Here is a 17,105-nt window from a genome sequence, read left to right as displayed (position 1 = left end):
ACAGCTCTATATCACAGTAGATACTGAATGAGACAAAGAAGCGTGGCTTTATATTTCGTGATTATCTTTGGGAACAAAGTTGAAGAGAAATTCTGTCCCTGAGCGTAGCCGTGATTGTACCACATATGATTCCATTCTCCTCCAAGCAGTCTCACTGGCAGCATGACTGCTTTCAGTAAGGCAGCCATACTTGCATTTTACAACTGAAGAATGATAGAAATGTTGGTGGTTTAGTCAGTGGAGGGAAAACTTACTTTAGATCAGTAAGAAAGCTTTGGTATATTACTGAGCTTCCTCACATTATGTAGCTATTGTGACCTCAGGTTTAAATAATGAAAACCATCCAAAAAAAATTTTTTTTCATTTTCATCCTACTACTTATACACTATCCTCCTCCCCAAGGCATAGGTATTTTCCAGTCACTGTAGCACTTTGACAGAATGTTTCTCACAGCCTAAAATAATTTATTATATTTATCTTTTTATCTTAACAATCATGCTATATATAAATGGCTCTGTGCTACACACGGAAAGAGTATCTATTTGATAACAGCTCAAAATGCAACCTATACAATGGGACCCACACAGGCCATGGGTATTGCCATTTCTACTGAACATGAACTCTGTCAACAAATCCAAACACTGAGAGTGAAAATTCTTCTATTTTTGTATTAACACCTTGTGTGTTCCTTCTGGAGCAACACACAATGTAAATAGCTGCCAAAGAATAATTACTTTGAACCTCTGTATTCTGCTGCTGAACTTAGCAAAACCCTATCCCAAAAGTGAAATCAAAGTGTAGTTGAGTTTGTTTCAAGAAACGGTATCACTTCCTAATACTAAGAACTTTTCCCAAACATCAAGAAATTGCACTCATATACATAGTTTAGGGACCTTCCCTGTCCTGAGGGAAGACATATAATTCCAGAAGGAGTTCCAAGCTACTTAGTAAACAAAGCTAGAACTAAAGTTTTTAAAAGCATATTAACCAAGGAACACATAATCCTCATCATGGAAAAGCTGATGTTTCAAGGTACAGGTCACAAGAGAATTTGTATCTGAGCAAAACCTAGTCATAGTCAAAACTGAAAGTGAATTGGTGCTCATTTCCTTTGTTAGCTTCAAGTCTTGAATCCTTAGAGTCAGTAATATTTATCTATGACCTATGACATGAACGATAATAAAGAATACTGTTTGGCTTTCTGTGTAAGGACTCAGTGGGACAGAAATAGATCTCCAACACTTCTATTGATAAGTTTCTAATTATAGAATGGAGCTCTCCCTACATTCCCCTCCCACCCCTTTTTTTACACGAAGTCTTGAATGATACTGAAATGATGTTAGGAGTTGCTGAATCTGTCCTGGTAGAGGCAAGGCTGCTGCAGCTCCGTGTTCTCAGCTTCAGGCAGTAGTGAGACTGAGCACATTTTCCCAATAGGTGCACACATGGACACACGCATATAATACACCTTGCACATGGCTAGCCCCACAGATCAAAACAGAAAGAAAACGGAGCAGTCACACAAACACAAATGGCTGATCAGGATGAAGGTCTGCTAGTGGGAAATACATACAATGTGGATCCCTCCAGCAGCTGGCCTCGCATACTCAGGATGCCCAGTAGCTGGCCCCTGGATCCCAGGTCTCCCCAGTTGCTGACACTTGAACAATTACCAGCCCCGAGGGCCACAGCCCCACTCCACTTGCTAATGCAGACCCCCTCACTCCCAGCTACGCACACACCCTCAGAAGGACGCTATGGATACCACAGCAGGTGCCTTTAGACACTTGGTTTACCCAGTAGCTGGCCCTGGATCCTTGGTCTCTTCCCAGCTGCAGGCATCTAGACAGGTGAACACCCAATGCCTGCAGCCCTACTCCAGTTGCTGGTACAGCAACTTGCTCACACCAACACACATACAGGCACACACACACACACACTCTGTGGATCCCTCCTGTAACTGGCCTTAGATACTCGGTCTACCCAGCAGCTGACCCTTAGATCTTCTCATCTCCAGTTGCTTTGCATACAGAGACAGATATGTGGATGGGTCTCTTGGTCGACCTCCAGACCCCACAGTCTCCACAGTAGTAGGACCTCCTGGTCCCTCCAGTAGCCAACTCCTCCAGTTGTCTCACACACAGGAGTTGACTGAGAGACTCCTAGGTCCCACAGTCTCGCCTGTAGCTGGCTTGGACCTCCTGGCACCTCCAGTATCGGGCTCTGAGAAGGAAAAAAAAGGTGATGTACACTTAGTGATGAGACAGAACAGACATTTAGAAGGAGAAAGCACTAGATGGCAGCAGTGCTCAACTCGTTTAATTCGGATACAAAAGTAGAGCAGTCACCTATATTCAGCAATGCAATTTCTATGATTTCCCATGGCACCTGAGATAGGAATTCAATACTAAAGACAACGTAGATAAATCTCACAAAGCTGTTGATAAAATGCTCAGTGAATACAGTACGCAATAGCAGAATCAAGCAATGTTCTAACTTCCCACTGCCATAGGAAAAGACATGCTGCTGGAGGGAGGGAGGTAGCAACACCCCACCCTGCCAGGGACTGTCGATATCTTCTGTGCAGTTAACGGCGATATCTAGTGGTTAATTCAGACATGGCTTAAGCTTCAGACGGTTGAAGGAGGGCTGGTAACATCCTAAGATCCAGTAAAAAAGTGTGGTTGTGGGCCGTTCCCCTCCCCACTCAATAATTCAAATAAAATCACTATCTAGACACACAGGTCTCTAACTTGTATCGGTTCCCTTGTGCTACCTGAGCACTAGGTGTGATCAAAAGGCACGGCCTGGTGATAGACAGTGCTGCTGCCCTCAGGGCATCAGCGAATATGAGGACGCGCTGCGGGTCACCTCATGAGACACAGGATGCAGACCCCCAGCACCCGCGGTTAGTGGCTGTCCTGCAAGGGGATAGCGAAGGCTGCGCTCAAACCTAAGCTTGGATCACATATTTATACAGATTTAATTTCACATTAAAAAAACCTGCCGACCACTACCCAGAAATGAAGCTGTACAGTGCAGCTGCTTAACGAAAATACCTTCCCTGTGCTCAGGCAATGGCAGAGAAGGTCTGTGAAGAAACGCGCCTGCTGAAGAAGACCCCTTTGAAGGCGGCTCCTCTTCATGTTAAAATTCCTCCCCTCAGCACACCCCCACCCCAGGCCAGTCAGGTGCTGCAGCCAGGCCCTTGGCAGTGCTCACGGTGGTCGCCATTGCCTCCTCCACCTTTGCCCTCCGCGACCGTTAGCAGAAAAGCCTCTCGGACAGGGGGAGGAGCAGGCTAACCGCCATGCAGCCTCACCTGGGGCAGCCCCAGCCCCACCCCAGCTGCCACTGTTGGCCCTCAGCCACCAGGGACATGGTGCCTTGGCCCTGGCAGGCGCCGGTGGCCAAGCTGTGTCTGTGGCTCTGCTTGTGGGGCCACGGGGGTGGCTCGGGTTGCAGCCACACGTGGCTGGCGTACTCGACACTTTCTTGGCCATGAGGTGAAGCCGGCAAGAGGCACCCACATGAGCTACCGCAGCACCAGCCCCGTGGTCCTGCAGCACCCCTGTGAGGGGCATGGCCCTGGTGGTGGGGAGCCGAAGGCAGCTGTGTACCTGGGGAAGGACATTTTCATCAGCCTGGATGCTTTTGAGAGCAGCCTCTCCCTGCTCTCCATCCCAGAAGAGCTCGAGGCCAAGGAAGCCCTTCTCAGTGCCATTGTCAGCGCCATCGCCTTTGTGCACAAGGATGGGGTCTTGATGGTGGTCAACGGCCAGGTCTACCTGTATTTCAAGAGCTTCAACAGGTGGGTCCCGTCAGCAGGAGTCACATCCCCCATGTCCAAACTCTCAAACACCCTTTGCTGCTACACGGGAGCAGACCCCCAGTTCAAGGAGCTCAGCTCGACCCTTTTTGCTTACGACACCAGGTGCCCAGTCTCTGACAGCCATATCTTCCTTTCGCAGGACGGGGGCTACAAATTTACAAGCATTGAGACCAGTACAAGAGAGCAAGGAGTGCTGCTCAGGGGCTACAATTTCATCTCCTTTGCCGTGACTGGCCTGTTGATCAACAGAGGTGGAGAAGATGGGGCAGGGAAGGCCGCAGGAGCCTATTTCAGATACAATGGTACTGAAAACAGCCATGTGTCCAACCATAGCTCTGCCACCTTCCACCTGCTGCCCAAAGGCCCTGCTAAGCTTTGGAGTATCCAGAATCTTGCCTTGAGGGGTTTCTTCATCCTCTGGACAACAGATACTTTGCTTATATCTGCCAACAATGGCTTGACCATGGAAGAAGTGAGTGTCATGCCCTTGGAGACCTTTCAAAGCACTACCTTCCCTGGCAGCGGTTTCTTACATGTGACTGCTAGCAGCTCCCAGATCGCAGTCGTGACCCAGGACAAACACCTCTTCTATGGCAGCATCAGCCGGGTCACTAGCATGGTGCACATTGCCAAGGATGAGAGCATAGATTTGAAAAACACAGGGATGCTGTTTGAAGAAAGAGGGTGGCTGACCTTACTCAACTCTGTGATTAGCAATTTCACTCAGCTGTATGACCTCAATAAATGCAAGCTCAACTTGCAGTTAGCAGTCTGGAGATCTCAGCAGTCCTGCACTGTGGAGATCCTCATGGGAGACTTCCAGAACAAGATCTATTACATTGACATGCATGAAAGTCTGACTTTGAAGGCCATATTTGTGCACAAGCCAGGCAAAAGGTCCACTCCCTTGGTGACAGTGAGCAACACCCATGTGCTGGCTTTCAGTGCATATGTAATCAAAGTGGGATTTACATATGATGGAAACACCGAATACCTCTTGCGTACAGTTCTGGAGCAGCAGTATTTCCCTGACTTTGCAGACACTGGCTTCTGTGATGGCGTACAGGACAGAGGGATGTCTGCTGTCACTGTGGACATCCCTGACAACCCAATCAGTTGTATTGATGCGGCTCCCCTGACTGCACTTGTTGCAGTGTCCTGCCCAGCTACAAAGCACATCAGAATTGTAAAAAATGTAACAGCATGTGACAGAGGCCTCATTCAGGAAGCAGAACTGAGAAATAATTTCAGTTATACAATCAGCCATAACATATACGACTCGCACCTTCTTGCCAGAAAAGATATACAGCAAGACGATCTACAGATCAAATATAACTTTACGAATCTGGGATGTCCTCTTCTGGTATATTATAAAAATTCTTGGGTGCCAATTTTTGAGTTATGGGAAAACAATACATTTCAGGAGCATGTCCCTGCTGAATTTGTTCCATTTGAAATAAATGGAATGCGTAACTATGATTATCATTTGACTGTGCATGATGCCATCTGCATCTCTCAACCTCAAATTTGGACTTCTTTGCTGGAGGAACTGGAGTCTCCAGATCCAAATACTGCATGGACCAGAAGAAACTACATGAGCTGTAAGGATAGGAATGGACCTAAATTAAAGTGGCCCTCAGTCAAATATCAGGTTCTTGATGGAAATAAAAATAAGATCATTTTCCCTCCCCGTAATGGTCTATATATCTTTAAAGCCATTGTAGTGGATACATTTTACAGCTACTGTGATTTATCCGTAACCTTCTCAGTATATGTCCATGGTGCTTTTCCTAGGAACTACCTACATTTTTGGGCATCACTGACAGTCTTTCTGATTTTTACTTTTGATTTTTACAAGATACTCCTATTTCATTTATCACTCTGAAAATTGAGATGCAAAAGTTAAAGTATTTTGAGTGGAACTTTTGAAAGTCTCTGGGAAATCTAACTAGAGAAGGTCCCTTTTATTTAGGAAAATTTTGTTGTTATGAAAATGTGATGGAGAAACTAGGAAACTAGCTCAAGGTCTTTTTTCTAATTAGAAAGTTAAAGTTTTATTATTTTGAAATTGAAAAAGATCATTTTACATTTTTTTTCCCCTCATCTTTCATTCTAAATTTTTCACTGACCCTATGTGGCTAGTTCTACTTGTTTCACTGTAGAGATAGTTTAAAAATCTTTCCAGTACAAGTGCATGATTTCAGAAACACAGCAGCTTTTATACTTAATTTTAGGAAACAGCTTTTGAATTAAGTGGACTTCAGAGGATTTCTTACTAATTAGTATCAATCCAGGCTGTGTGACAAAGACCAGTTATCTCCAAACTTCCAAACTTGAAGTTGTAACCAGCTCCTACAGAGAGCATAGCTTTTCACTGATGCTGAGTATCAGGAGAATATTACCTGTCTCTAACTGTACTGTGAAAGCCCAGCATTCTGTAGAATTCTAAATCCATTGTATGGATGGACTTTTTATGTATTTGAAGTAATTTGGTAGACATTTTTCTAATAAGACAGTAATAGTCAATTAAAACTAAACCAACCACAATAGTAAGGAAATGGCCATTTTGTCTACGAGTTAGACAACAATTAATACTGTTTTTGCTATAAACTATTTCAGACAACTATTTTAGAATCCTGTGAATTTGCAATATATATGACTTTTAGGTATTTATTGCTAGTTAAGGCCTTATTCCATTACACAGAATGTTTAAACAGGATTTAAATAACATAGTTTAAGATAGAGACATTAAAGATGAGTTTCTGTCGTAATTTAAACTTTAATTTAAAGCTAAGATTATTTTTCCTGTTTCAGTGCATAGAAGAGTTTAGTCTACAAGTTAAGATGAGGTGACAAGTTCTGAAAACTCCACAGCTAGGTCAGCATAACCAGTCCTTCTAAAAATTTTTTAGAATAAAGTACACAATTCAAGGGGAATACTGCATTTAGTATGATTTCTACTATTTTTGAGAAGGTAGATGAGGATTGATGCTTGAGACCAGAAAAGGCACAAGATCTTGCTATAACATCATAGTCCTCTCCTAGAACAGTAAGAGGAATCAGAGAAGTCTCCCTTCAGGTAAATATTGTAACTGAAGCACAAAATGGAGCTTCTTTGTGAAGCTTATATAGGGGATTCTGGGCATTCCTTCTGTTATACTAGTGGCCAGTCTAATTGTATATGAGTCACTAAAAGCAGTCTTTGCTTGCCCACAAAATAATTCAAGGTTTCATCTCTTTTAGTAACCACCAACTATAATTACTCCAGAATTTGTGACTGACAGCCTGAACAACAAATTAAATGGAGCTTCAAGATGCATGCAGACTTTTAAACATTTTTTGCAAACGGGTCTTGCTGGTTGTCTCCCAGGGCTTGCCCTTGTGCTGCTCTGCTGCTTCTTCCTTTTTGTCTGGTTTCAAACTGTGAGACCCCATCCCTCTCCTTCCCAGAGTTTCTCTAAACCTGCCCCTTCCCTTTCAATCCTTCTGCCAAGCTTGCATGCTTTCACTAGGTTTGCCCGAATGACAGCAATCATCTTGTTAAAAGCCAAATTTTGGTCATCGTCGTTCAAAAAAGCAGCAGTTGAGTTCATTCCCTTGGTAATCACTCTGCTTACAGGCACCATCTGGACATCATCCTTATTTTTCATTACAGTGAAGGCCCTCAGTTTTCACTTGGAAAGCTCTGTCCAACTCTGCCCCTCTCTTCCTCCTTCCCCTCCCAGCAGCTGAGTTTCCTATTGCTCTTTCATGAGACCTACTCAGCCCGTTCCCTCTGAGCGCTTTCTACATTCCCTCTTTAACTCCTCATGACAGGCAGCTTTCTCAGCACCCGTGTCAGATAGTGTCGTGCAGAACTCTGAAAGCCACTTAAGCTGAATTTTTGTACCATTCAGACACCTATTCACTGCTATTACCTCCAGGTGGCATTCTTCTCTAACATTCTTAAGCAGCTTTAATTGTAAGTACTTTGGAGACGTGACAGTTCATACAAGAGGAACACCACTAGGTACCGCCCCAAGTCACACATACTAATGAATGTATACAAGTTCCGTAAGCAAACTACAAATATATGGAGTATAAGTCATTCTACTTCAATGTGCACATGAAAACTAAACAAGGAAGATTATTTTTGCTGTTTTATAGGAGAGAGAAACAGAACAGGCTGGCTGAACTACTAGAAAAAGTGAAGAATAGCATGTAAATCAACAATTCAGCTACCATACTATGAATGTCATTTATTCATATACGCAATGGATTCAAATATTAGAATTCACTCTCAAACTTAAGGGAGTGATGTAAAGTGTAGAAGTCACCAGCTGCATGGATTGATATTCTCTCCGTTTGCAAACTATGCCTTCACAAATGTTGCATGCTTTCTCTATCACATTCACAGCCTACTAAAGACACTATAAAACCTTATTACTCCAGATTTGCGTTGCACAAAATAGTAATCTGACAATGCAGCGTTTCACCAGTTTTTGGCAAAGAAACCTAGAACCACCCATAGCACAAGATGGAGTAGCGCATGCCCTTAAGTATGAAATTGATGGCAGAATTCACCTCATTTCGGAAGCAAGTTTGTTGGTGACAACTCAAATAAAAAAGCCTAATTATTTTTAAGTCTACTAATGTATGGGATTATATCTATGTTTTATGTAATACAAGACTAAATTATTCCCAAATTCCCCACCATGCCCAGAATGAAACTGGGCATTTTGCTTTTCACCAAAAACCCCAGATCGGTTTTCATGGTTTTATGTTACAGAAGTAGTAAAAAAAAATGAAAATTCATTAGATTCCTAAAAACAACAAAGATCCGCTGGATCCAGTCATTTTTTAGGGCTTTTTCTAGCTATGTCAAAGAAAGATGCAATATTTTGATCAACTCTGAGCAGTAACATTGCTGACAGACACATTAGTAAGTTCTTGCGCCTTACAGCAGGTTCACAGGATTCTTCTGAAGGGGTATTGCTGTGCAAGTAGCAGAGTTTCAGCCTTTGCAGAGATACTCGTTTGCTCAATAGCAAGACCAGATAATTTTCATTTCAGTACAACCGTTTTTCATCATCTCTGTGGGTCCACACATTGGCACACATAGTTTTCCATGTGAGAATCCATTAAGGAGCCAGGTTTAGCTCTATCTCCATGCTAGCTCCTCACCTAAGCAATGACATAATAAACTTCGGTTCTGACACGCCAATGACTACATTTTGAACTCTATTTTGAACAGCTCCATGCTTTTTACACAGCATAATATGCATCATCAGCAACACACCATGAAGGAACCAGTGTCAATTTGGAAATAAAGCATTTTAATGGTTACAAAATAGAGTCATGCCTTGGACACAGCATGACAGCAGTCTTCTGTAACAGTATGCCAAGATTTAGAAGTTAGAATCACAGACACTGCTTTTCAGTAAATTGTCTTTGAATATGACAAGTTAAAAACTTCAGTATTTTTGTAATCACCACATAAGGAAAGAGAATAAAGGGGAAATTTCACTTAAGTGTGAAGAGAAAGCAAAAGTTTGGTTTGTTTTGGGTGGAAGTTTTTAGCTACGTGATATTATGTCTACAGCAAAAATCAAACTCTGGCTTATTTACAGGCTTGACAGCCTATCCTGCTGAGCTATGCATTGTCAAGAACTCTTTGGGAATACTTGGTATACATAAAAAAAATTTCATGTCTAGATACGCAAACATAGAAAAGCATCTCAAAACTGCACATTGAAGAGGCTGCTAATTTTACCCATGCTGAATAAAACACTACTCCAGCTCTTTTAGCTTCTTTCCACATCATAAGCTCACCATAACCCTACAAACATTCTCAGAAACATGAAGAAGGGTCAATCTCAAGACAGTATTTCCTTCAAGCCAAGCTACATAATGTTTCTTATCACAGTTTTTTACCTAGAGGAGCACTAATGGAAGTGGCAAGTGTTGCTTTACTTCATCTGAAAGTTAGGCTCACTGCCAAGTAATACACCAGTCACCTCAATAGCACAGCCTGGTCATTCTGTACTTAGTCAAGCCTGCTCTTTACAAGAGTACAACTTCCAAATCACAGGAGATACCATTTCTTACCAGTTTCTTCTGACAGGCTGAAAAAAGCAGTTAAAACTTCTGACCCCCACCTCTCAAAACTCTTGTGGAAACATCCTCTATCAGAATAATGTGACTTGTGCCACTCGAGTATTTGAAAAAGTCTTAAAAATACACCAACCGTGACTTAGAACATTGTGGTCCACAGCTGGATAGCTGAATGGCATCAATAATGAGCTCTCATTCCCTAAAAGAGTGCCAAGATGGAAAGAGGACTGATGACATAGGATAAGGCTACAATGCCAAGAACAATTTAGAAAAATTAGTCTTCCCATCTGCCCAACAGCACGAAAAAAACCTCACCCCCAGAAGCAACATATTTATTGTTAGATAACACTCAAGTATTCTGTTGATAAATCAACATGATCTACAGTCATATTAAGCATGACTACAAAAGGTCATGTGCTGTGAATTGGTTCTAAGACTGTCCTGGTTTTGGCTAAGGTAGAGCTAATTTCCCTCCTAGTAGCTGGTACAGTGTTATGATTTGCATTTAGTATGAGAATAATGTTGATAACACACTGGTGTTTTTAGTTGTTGCTAAGCAGTGTTTATACTAAGTCAAGGATTTTTCAGCTTCTCATGCCCAGCCAGCAAGAAGGCTGGAGGGGCACAAGAAGCTGGGAGGGGACACAGCCAGGACAGCTGACCCAAACTGGCCAAAGGAATATTCCATACCATATGGCATCATGCCCAGTATACAAACCGGGGGAGTTGGCCAGGGGCAGGGGGAGGGGATGGGGATCACTGCTTGAGAACTAACTGGGCATCGGTCAGGGAATGGTGAGCAATTGCATTGTGCATCACTTGTTTTGTATAGTCTAATTCTTTTAGTATTATAATTTTTTTTTTCCTTCCTTTCTGTCCTATTAAACTGTCTTTATCTCAACCCACAAGTTTTACTTTTTTTCGATTCTCTCCCCCATCCCACTGGGTGGGGGGAGTGAGCGAGCAGCTGCGTGGTACTTAGTTGCTGGCTGGGGTTAAACCACAACAAAGACTTTTCAGCAAGTTTTAAGACCAGGAGACAGTCATACAGTTGTACTGCATACAAGTAAAATCAGAAACCCTGTCTAAAAAAATATGCATCTGAAGGCAGATGTACTGTATCATAAGTCAATGTTGTCCTATGAAGGAATTACCTTCAGCCACGAGATACATCAGACCATCAGAAGTCTTAGGTTTCTTTAGGTGCTCAATTTCCCTTGTACTCAGCTAACCCATCATAAACCATAACTCCTAACTCTTAGCTGGTTTTGCTGCACTTGATTGCTTCACACAGCCTTCCCTACGTTCACAGCAGCTATTACTCAAATTAAAAATCCCTGGCACATAGCAAGTAACTGAGATTTCCCAGACAGCTCAATTCTGGGACTTGTACCTGGGAACACTGGATAAGAACTCAAAAGGCAACTACAGCAGCCACTACAAGTTTCAATGTACGCCAACACTACACATGGCAACAGGACAGGAACTTCACCCGAGCAAAGACGGCCAGAATGAAGATGGTACAGAATATATATACAGTATCAGCACCTGCAGATTGCTACAGCTGTATAAAAGGGAAGGAAAAGGCCACAAGTCCATACAGTGAATATGGTGTATGTTTTATTCTATTTACAGTACATTTGTTATAAATATAATACATTTCTTGAAAATCTTGGGTAGATTTTTTTTAAAACAGATCAATTGTTATAGTTACATAATAAAGCAAGTGACAATTTAAACGACAATCTCATGGTTGTGAAATAGTGCATTCTGTGTTGAGATGAATGAGAAAATACTCAAACTGCTTGAAGAAATTATTTTTGAAACACCTTAGGTGAGACTTGTATGTAAACCTTGACAGGTCACCAGTTTCCATAAACATGAAAACTCAAAACAAGTTTTTAAACTAAAGAACTGAGAAATGGAAATGGATTTGAGACACATTATTGAACTTCACAGTAAGGTTGGGATTTATCATGACTAATGGCTTCAGACAGGAAAAAGCCAATGAGGGTTTCTTCCTGAACCATATCCTAATACAGCCACAAATATTAACACACCATGCTGGAAGTTGTAACAGCAGTCAAGCTGCATTTTTGACAGGGCATAGGACATACAAATATGTTCAGATTTGGAGTTAAAGAGTATTTTGTGTTATGAATATCTTAATTACCAGAGAAGAAATACATTATAAAAGGATAAACGTATTTTCAGTCCAACGTGCGTTGCATTGAGAAACAAATTGACAAGTAGTCTGAATATTTTGCTATTTTCTTTCCTACACAATCTTTAGTAACAAGTTAGATTTTTGAGGTGCTATTTCCAAAAACTGCAGCAAAATGTCAACCAGCAATATAAGAAAAGAATCCCATTTATTTTGTCTTTTAGTGTGATTTTTTTCAGGAAGTGGTCAGATATTATTGATAATAATCAGTGCAGGCATGGAGTTCTGCTGACTCGTTTCAAACAAAGTAACTTGGTCCACTAGCTTGGCAAATACTCTGGGGGTTCCAAGATTATAGACACCTGTATGAACGAAGCAAGCTTTCAGCTGCAAGCTATAGACCTCCTGGCTTTTAAGTTGAAGCTTGTACTGTGTTTGCCCAAGCCATGTAAAAGATCCATGGATTTCTAGTGCTTCTGGGCTGAAAAAGAAGGTAACAAAGTTATTTCTCTGTATTTGAAGCATACATACCAGTTTACGTGATTCCCTCAACCTCAAGTTTTCCCAAGATTTCAGAATGCACTGTGTGTCCATCACCGGCCCCTTACAAAGAGACACTTGTTTATGCTTTCCGAAAACTTCTTTTCAAAAGCCAGGAACTGGAAACTTCAGTTACTATTCTGGCAGTCTTTGGATGCGACAGTACCCACTGTCAGTCATCTCTGATGACTTGGAAGTTGCTGAGTCTTTTTTACTGCATGCAATAATTTCCCTTAAGTCACTGCCTTCCTCAAACACATCATGCTTACTTTGTTTCCCACACCACCACCACCCTTATCTTTAAGAGATTAAGGTTTTTCTAGCAAGACAAAGCCAGACTTTGAAAGGATAACAATTGCAGTCATAGGTATAGACAGAACTGCACTTAATATTTTATCAAAAAAAGAAGGTCATGTCTATATGTCCTCTTTCCTACCACATCTACATCCACAAACACACACACACTGAGACAGAGTACCTAAGGTACCCTTGGGTATCTTTATGGATCCCTATGTCCACCCATCAGCTCAATTTAACTCTGGGTCCTTACTTCTTGACAAACACTTTTTAGTGTTCTTTGACTCAGGCTTAACACACTCCTTTACAGCGGCTCTTCCCCTTGGCTCAGGTGAATCAGTACAAAGCTTTAAAACATTTCTTTGGTTCCCAATATACTGTACACTATATACAGAACATTATACATGTGTATAAACAGAACATTATACATGTGTATAATGATGAATTCCAGTGTATTCCCAGCTTTTTATATAACTGATACATAACACTAATAGACATAGTAACAAGATCCAAATTGTCACAGCTTTTGGAATCCCTACACAAGGCATTCTTGGGCCTGTCCCACGAACTAGAGTTAAATCAGAGTGCATGTCACACAGAAATAGTCAACATGGATATACACTGCTTTAGAGACATTTCATTAATATGCTGGTTTGGGGGTGGGAAGTGTGTTTGGGTTTTTGTTTTTAGGAAGTTTTAAGGCACATGATTACACTATCCTTTCAAAGACACATCTTACAACGCTGCTACAAAACATGACCATCTTGTGAAAACATACCAGATCAGTGAATAGCTTCCTAATCTTAACTGATAAATAAACCTGACTTAAGTCTTCTGTCCTCCATACACTTCCGTATGTTCATCCATACATTTCTGAACCTGTGTATTAGGCCCTGGGCTTTTAATTTCTTACTTGCCTGGACAGACTGTTGGCAAGAAGCAGATGTTCCCCATGACTAAGCCTACCTCAATGTCTTCACAATCTGCCTCCCGCCCCCCCCCCCCCCCCCCCCCCCCCCCCCCCCCCCCCCCCCCCCGCCAAGAATATTCAGTCAGGGATCCCACAAAGTCTATTTTGTGGTAAGCAGACCAAGCAGCATTATGTCTGCTAGGGGGGGCAGGGGAGAGGTGGTGTCACCCAAGTTATAAATGAGTTAAATTGCCTTGTTTTAACAGAAGTGAAAGAATTAACAATAGCATATTATGGTACTGAAGCCTCTCTCCCACAGAATCCTCAGTAAAACTTTTAGAAAGAATTCACAAAATGTTTCCTCAGTGCTAATATATTCATACATAATACTACAGTTCTAAGCAAAAAGCCAGTCATAAGAATCAGCTGATAAACCTAGGGGAAGTCTTAAAAATACCTAAGGTTCTATGACATTTTATACTAAGCCAAATTGCAGGAGGAAGTACTTGTTTAAACTTCAAAAGTTGTTTTCCACAAATTACTTTAAAGATACGTTGTTGGGTTTTCATTTTTAAAATATCAAGTAAGGTTGCTGAAGCTCGTATTTCACTAGTTTAAGAGCATTTCCACTTTCCTAGAAAAGATCTGCAGAGTTTAACTATTTGAGAGTCACAATTCAAGGTCCTGTCTTCGCAACAGTCAGACAGCAAAGTAAAATTGAGCACCGACCAAAGATTTCCGTTTCACTGTATGAAGCCTTTAGCACCTTCCATTCTTTCAGAGAAGCCACCGTTGAAAAAATCCTATTCTAGGTATTCAATACAGTTAAAACATTACAAGACTCCTCAAAACTAGGAAGCATTCTCAGAAAATAGTTTTATTAACATTCACACATTACCTTGTTGTTTTATGCCGCAAATCAATCATTACATCTACAACAGCCTGGGAACAGTTGGAAAGTAGGAGAGTGACAGGTACCAGACAGAGGCTGCGAAGAGAAATAGTTCCATAGTAAAGGAAAAAAGTCTTACTCCGGATGGTCTTAATTATACTCTTTAATAGTTAAAATAAATTTCAAGTAATATAAAATTCACATGTAGTTGTCTATTATGCAAGTCAGACAGCGTACATAGCAATATAATCACTTACATTGACTAGAGTTTCCTATAATAAAAGCAATTGAGGCAAACGGCATTGGCCCGATTGAGCCAAATGGAGTTACCACCTTCCTTTGTCTGGCTGAGAAAGACTAGCAAAAGCACAAATAATACCTTAGTTTACAGGAAATCTACTGTTATGACAACAGATATTTCAGAATGGGATAACACAGTCCATGATGCTACTCTCTGAACCACTGTTTAGCACGTTTTGTCTAGATACTTTTCTTCCGCGCTGCCTCCTGTAGAGGAATTGCTGGCATCTGGCCTCAAGTTTTAGCCAGAACACTGCCCAAACAGAACAGACAGCACATACACAACTGTGTTAATTTAAGCCTTTACCCTGAATAAAACTAATACAGTTAGCCAATATTCTGCTTGCTCACAATTAGTAGAATTGTTTTTATAAATAATGCTGCAGCAAGAAAGACCCCAAGATATTCACAGGCATGTACACAAACTACCGCAGCTGAAACAGCTCTATGTATGCAACAAGTGATTTGTGTCACTGGAATTCCTTGCCATCGCTTAACAGTTTAAATATCCTAAACTTGACTAACAAGAAAAGAACAATTAGCAACTATGACAAATACGATATAAACTTGTTACTGGAATAATGCATGCTTTGTAACTGTCATTAAAATATGCCACCATATAAAACATTTAAATGTTAGATTTTATAAAAAAAGAAATCCCTTTCTTTTGGCAACTTACATTAACTGAAATTTTAGAAAAAAGTATAATACAGTAGACGTCTCAGATAAAATAACTCAAACCTAAATAGGTATCTTTATGTTTCAAGTACAATTCATTTCATACCTGGAAATGAATCCAAAGGGCTTTGTTCAGATCATTTTGAAAGACTCATGGATTTTACAGGCTCCAACTAATTCACTCTAGCAGTCTGCTTTTTGACAGAGGTTATTTCTTATATTCTTCCAGGAGACAAGCCCCAGTGATCTAAACTGTTACCACCTTTCCTTCTGACATAAATCAGAACCACGTGCAGCTAATCTTGGCAAGTCAGATGCTGTAGACATAGCAGTTCTTTTGACTTAAAGTACGACTTACTTTCTGTCTAGCTCCTCAAAGTAGTCACACTGTTTACTCTGACACCAAAAATAAACACAAAGGCAGCAGAGTATTTCTTTCTTTCAGTAAGTTTGACAACATTACTAGTTAACATTAAAACTGAACTGTGATATTACAGCCTGTTTCTCTACATGAAACTTTCATTTTACCTATACAATTCTGAAGCAGTGAGTTTAAGAATTGAGCAAGATTTCACCCTTGCATACCAGACTTATCTTTTGTATCAAATCCTGTTGAGATGCTAGGTGGGTTATGTCAAATTAACAATATTTCAAAAGTTTCTAAAGAAAACGTTGCACGAACCTTTTTTGATGAAAAGAATGATTGAAAGACTCTGGATAATGAAGACTTGTCTTGATAAGATTAGAAAGCTGCTCTGGTGTTGGTCTTGCAGGTACTGGCGTGTTTTCTGGTCGAAAAAACTTTAAGAGAACCATTTCTGGTAATTCCTGAAACAAATTCAGAATGACATTCAAAATATTGACATAAGGTACTGTGCAACACAACACAAGAAATCCAGTCACAGAAGCTACAATTTTCTGTTATGAACTATAACTCCAGGGAAATAAGTCTACAGCATCATGAAGCTTACAGTTTTTTCCAATGTGTTCTGTATTTAAGCATGCTAGAGGAGGAACTGATATGATTTATCTGTTACCATCTTTTGAGACAGATTTCACAGCTGCTTGTGAAAACACTATCTGTGCAAGTTTCACAAAAGCACACTATTGTTGCAGTGGTTTGTTAGTGTTTGTTTTTGTTTTGTTTCTAAGAAAAAGGGACAGCATTAACACAGTTCCCTATTGAGCAGCTGTACCTGAAGAAAAAAATCCATCACCTGCCCTGGGAAGTTCACAACAGGAAAGCGAATAGCCAAGTTTCCCAAAAGAGATCCAAAGTAAAGCAAACAAGTTTATAGGAACATGCTAACAATGACAGAAGGATTTACTAATGCAGAGTATCTTAAAAAATGTACAGCAAGCTCTTGCAGATAGGAAAGTTACCTTTGTCCCCAGCTGA

The 17,105-nt window shown here is 40.9% G+C and overlaps 2 protein-coding genes across 5 annotated transcripts in view; one reads left to right on the top strand and one right to left on the bottom strand.

Moving 5' to 3' along the window:
• The first annotated feature begins 3,530 nt into the window (after nucleotides 1-3,530).
• CATSPERD (cation channel sperm associated auxiliary subunit delta) lies at nucleotides 3,531-5,717 on the top strand. Its single transcript, XM_050915750.1, has one exon. It carries the CDS (start codon nucleotides 3,531-3,533, stop codon nucleotides 5,715-5,717), a length of 2,187 nt encoding a protein of 728 aa, XP_050771707.1.
• A 5,813-nt stretch (nucleotides 5,718-11,530) lies between these two features.
• Nucleotides 11,531-17,105, bottom strand: part of TRAPPC8 (trafficking protein particle complex subunit 8) — a 57,201-nt gene continuing 51,626 nt past the window's right edge. For all 4 annotated transcript variants that reach the window (XM_050891156.1, XM_050891157.1, XM_050891159.1 and 1 more), the window contains 3 exons: nucleotides 16,389-16,534; nucleotides 14,735-14,824; nucleotides 11,531-12,570 (listed from right to left, as the gene is read on the bottom strand). In XM_050891156.1, coding sequence (XP_050747113.1) covers nucleotides 12,336-12,570; nucleotides 14,735-14,824; nucleotides 16,389-16,534 — 471 coding nt within the window. In that variant the 3' untranslated portion in view covers nucleotides 11,531-12,335. The remainder of the gene's footprint in view (nucleotides 12,571-14,734; nucleotides 14,825-16,388; nucleotides 16,535-17,105) is intronic.

Source organism: Gymnogyps californianus, chromosome 2 (assembly GCF_018139145.2).
Source record: "Gymnogyps californianus isolate 813 chromosome 2, ASM1813914v2, whole genome shotgun sequence".
In the NCBI taxonomy this organism is placed as follows: Eukaryota; Metazoa; Chordata; class Aves; order Accipitriformes; family Cathartidae; genus Gymnogyps; species Gymnogyps californianus.
The sequence above is the reverse complement of the archived record's forward strand: the minus strand, read 5'-3'. Positions and strand labels throughout refer to the sequence as shown.

Bases quoted from the DNA above. Each gene is read 5' to 3' on its own strand.
- CATSPERD (XM_050915750.1), top strand. From the start codon at position 3,531: ATGAGCTACCGCAGCACCAGCCCCGTGGTCCTGCAGCACCCCTGTGAG.